Source organism: Natator depressus, chromosome 6, assembly GCF_965152275.1.
Source record: "Natator depressus isolate rNatDep1 chromosome 6, rNatDep2.hap1, whole genome shotgun sequence".
NCBI lineage: Eukaryota > Metazoa > Chordata > Testudines > Cheloniidae > Natator > Natator depressus.
The window spans coordinates 85,594,085-85,598,256 of NC_134239.1; the positions used below are offsets into that span (position 1 = coordinate 85,594,085).

The window sequence follows — 4,172 nt, forward strand, 5'->3', positions numbered from 1 at the left end:
TTTTAGGAGGCACAGTTTGAAATGAAAACACAAGCCAATGGTTCAGTGCATTAAATTGTCCCGTGTCTCCATCCCTCTCTCTCTCCAACAGTGTGAAGCTGCAGCAAGCAGCCCAGCAGCTGTATGGTAATGAGAGTGCTGGTGCCTGGCAGTAGAGGAAATACCCCTAAAGAGAAACACAGTGACAGACACACAGCCCCAATTCCATCCCAAAGTGCAACTGCAGACACCTTAGATCATTTCAAACTAGAGTGGACAAAGCTCTAACAAAGGTACAATAGGGACCACCAACCCTGCACTGACAAGTGGGATGGACCTGATAGGAGCTACGGAAGGAAAAACCTATGATTCACTTGCTGAACAAGTCAAGTGTAGCTTGACACACATAGAAGCCAATCTTCCACCTTTACAAAGTCCTGGTGCTTCTTTTCCCAAGGAGCGCTGGAATGGGGAGAGGCTGTAAGTGCATGTGCTTTCTGTTGCCTTTTTTCGGGTAGGAATAAAAACCTAACTTAGCAAACTATATCAAGACTAGACACATGTCATTTAGATGGGAGGTAACCTTGTAATTAAAGAGAAAACGACCCTTACATTGATATATTTCACCTACCTTCACAGGAGGAGGACATCTTGTAAGGCTGGGAGTGAGGACTTCCTGTTAAGTTTATCGCTTTTCTTGATGTGATGGACTAAATACACCTCACAGGATTCACTTCATGACGGGGGATATGCATTTGATCCATTGCTATAAGAAGATCTAAAACGTCTTAGTCCACGAGGCAAACGCCTTGCAGAAGAGGGAGTAAGTGATGGTGGGGCGCCGCGGAGGGAGGAAATAGCGAGACAGATACACTGAAGAACCAGCTACAGACAGGACATAAACACGTGCAATACATTAATTCAGATCAATCTCCAGAATTTTAGAGGGAAGAGAAATTGCTTCTTTCACTTAACCAACCTCCCTAGCTTTAAAGAACGGTCACTCCAGGAGAAGCTCCCCTAAGGTAACTCCCTGGACTCCCATGGTCTTGGGAACTGTAGGGTAAGCATCGCCGAGAGCCTGCCTGGAACTCCCAGGGTGGGTCTCTAGTCAAGATCACATTTGGTAGCCGTCAGACCAGACACCTGGGGTTTCTGTGGCAGCCCATACCCAGCGCTGGGCTGGGGGGAGCTAAACTGGTCTAGCTACAGCGTGGTCAGAAGGGGGTACTCCCCGTTGGATGGGTGTATTGGTTGGTGTTTTTCCAAACCCCAGGCAGGGACCATGAAGATCCAAGGGCAGAGTCTGCGTGGGCCCTGACCTGCGTGGGACGCCTTGTGCCTGCTCAGACCCTCTGTCCCTAGCGGGAAGGATGTTCAGAGGAGCCGGAGGGGCCCACTAGCCAGGACTCAGAGGGCCCCCCGCCGCCCACACACTTGAGGCTCCTTCCCTTCCCAGCCCATCCTCCTCCCCTCCCTCATCCAGCGGCGGCTCCAACTCCTCATTGGCCGGCCTCTGCTGAAGGGAGGATGACGCCTTGGCAAACAATAGGCGCCTTTAGGTATAAATGCACCTCGGGCAGGCGGCGCCGCGATGTTCAGCGCTCCTGGGGGGCTGCAGGCTCAGCCCGGTGCCCTGGCCCGCGCCACCGCCCAGCACGCGGGAAGATGCCCCGGGGGTTTCTGGTAAAGCGGAGCAGGAGGGCGGGCGGCTCCTACAGGGTGCGCCGCCAGGAGAGGGACCTCCAGCAGCCTCTGCAGGTGCCCCCCGCCCAGGAGCCCCCGCTGGCGGCGGAGGCCGGCCCAGCCTTGTCCCCGCTCCCCAAAGCCGCCCGGGAGGAAAGGGAGCCGGTCGCCCCGCCGCCGAGCCCAGAGCCTGCTCCTGGGATAGCCACTTGCCGGCCAACTCCGCCCGGGGGCCCGGCCGCCTGGGCTGCGGGGGGCGCCTGCCCCGCGGCGGGGCTGAGGAAGGCTTTCTTCGAGCGCTGCCTCAGCTCGCCCGCCGCCGCCGAGTCCTTGCCGCCCGCCGAGAGGCTCCTGCTGCCGCCCCGCACGCCCCTCCCCGCCCCGGGCGGCCGGCTGGCCCAGGAGCCGCTCTGCCCGGCGCTGAAGCGGCCGCCCCGGGCCAAGGCGCCGGCCAAGAAGCCCAAGGCCCTGCGGAAGCTCAGCTTCGCCGACGAGGTGACCACGTCGCCCGTGCTGGGGCTGCGGATCAAGGCGGAAGGGCCGGAGGGCAGGGCCGGGCCCCCCGCGGGCGGGCGCACGCCGCTGGGCGAGTTCATCTGCCAGCTGTGCAAGGAGCAGTACGCCGACCCGCTGGCGCTGGCCCAGCACCGCTGCTCGCGCATCGTGCGCGTCGAGTACCGCTGCCCCGAGTGCCACAAGATCTTCAGCTGCCCCGCCAACCTGGCCTCCCACCGCCGCTGGCACAAGCCCCGCCCCGCCGCCAGCGCCGACGGCCCCGGCGCCAAGAAGCCCCCGGGCGCCCCGTGCCCCTCTGAGGGGAAGGAGAACAGCAGCGAGCCGCGCCCCGCAGCCCCGGAGGGGCCGCGCCAGCCGCCGCCCGAGCAGGATCAGCACCCCAGCGCCGCGGACAGCTCCTGCTGCCGAGACCTGAAGCCCGCCGGCCAGAGCGCCCTGTGCGGGGCGGGCGGCGAGGGGCTGAGGGAGGCGGCCCCTCCGGGCCCGATCCCCGGCGGCAACGAGGTCTTCGTCTGCCCCTACTGCCACAAGAAGTTCCGCCGCCAGGCTTACCTGCGCAAGCACCTCAGCACCCACGAGGCGCCCCGGCCGGCGGCCTACAGCCCCCTGGAGCGGGGCCAGATCACCTTCCCCTGCCACCTGTGCGGGGCTCACTTCCCCTCGGCGGACACCAGGGACAAGCACCGGCTGTGGCACGCCGTGCGAGAGGAGCTGCTGCTGCCCATGGTGCAGCCCGAGAGCAGTGCCGCGGAAGGGGAGCAGCAGATCTTCTCCTGCAAGCACTGCCCTGCTACCTTCTTCAGCTCGCCGGGGCTCACCAGGCACATCAACAAGTGCCACCCCACGGAGAACAGGCAGGTCTTTCTGCTCCAGATGGCGGTCAGACCTGGCTGCTAATGAGTAAGAGGGCATGGGAAGGCACGGGCGCCGACAGGGGACTCTCGTTCATAGGCATTGAGCTGTCACCTTTCAGAGTCCCTTTAAACTGGTGTTTGAAATGTGTAGTTCTCCAGGGGGAAGGGGTGGATTTGGTTGTAGGCTGCAGTGTTAATGACTCTCCTATAGTTTAAATAGTTGATTTGATAGGATTCTTCAAAACCACCGGTAAACTAAACGAATCCTATCCAAGCTGTAATTCCTATGGAAAGTCGCAGTGTGTGCATACATGTCTACAAAGGAAAAATCAGGAAGGGGCAGGGGAGAGGCTGCCAAGTGGCAGCGAACGAAAAGTCCCGTTGCCATCATGCCAAAAGTTTAGTAAGTCAACCACAAGTTGACTACGAATTATCCTTGCTGCCTTAATGGACTTAGACTGCAATGTGTGTTCTGTGAATCCAAGAAGTGAGAGAGAATTAGTGACAAGAGTCATATTTTCAGTAAAGTTGGGGCGTTGGTTCTAGGCATGCGCCCCCCCCCCACCACTGAAAGTTAGTAACAGTATTTTGAAGAGCTCTTATACAATGCTTGAAAAGACGAAAACTATCCAAACATAAAAACCTCGGGCTGGCTGTGGGCTTTGGGGAGTGCTAGGGAAGCGGCTACTGACAAAGTGAAAGTAAATAATCTCCTGTCCCCTCTCCCCCAGGATAGAAGTAAATATCCTATTTAAAAAGAGTATTATTTTTCGTTAAAAAGGGAGACTGGCTTAGTTAAACTGTTTTAATAGAAGCCCCGGCTCCTCAATTTTAACAATTTATTATGAAGTGTTTTCTTCGCTGTATCCTGTATTAAAAGTACATAAAGTTAAGTGTTCATATTAAGTCAGTGTCAAGTCCTATATAACTAGCAATACTTATGGAGAATTAACCGTACTGTCTGCTGTTGGTTATTATTGGCTATTAAAATATGAAGTGTTAACTGCTTGTTAGCTATTTGCGCATTTTCTGATCACTGTATGTTGTATACTCTAGAAAATGTAGTGTAAGCGAAACGCTCCCCTCTAACAACTGGAAAGCTTTTGCGATTTTAGTGGGTTGCTAGTTTAGCCACGA

General features: G+C 57.0%; 1 protein-coding gene across 1 annotated transcript; it reads left to right on the top strand.

The window, feature by feature from the left end:
* The first annotated feature begins 1,555 nt into the window (after positions 1-1,555).
* INSM2 (INSM transcriptional repressor 2) lies at positions 1,556-3,803 on the top strand. The gene has a single exon (XM_074955875.1). The coding sequence runs from the start codon at positions 1,648-1,650 to the stop codon at positions 3,076-3,078; it is 1,431 nt and encodes a 476-aa protein (XP_074811976.1). The 5' UTR covers positions 1,556-1,647; the 3' UTR covers positions 3,079-3,803.
* Positions 3,804-4,172: the final 369 nt, after the last annotated feature.

Excerpts from the sequence above, each read along its gene's own strand:
- INSM2 (XM_074955875.1), top strand. The coding sequence starts at position 1,648 with ATGCCCCGGGGGTTTCTGGTAAAGCGGAGCAGGAGGGCGGGCGGCTCC.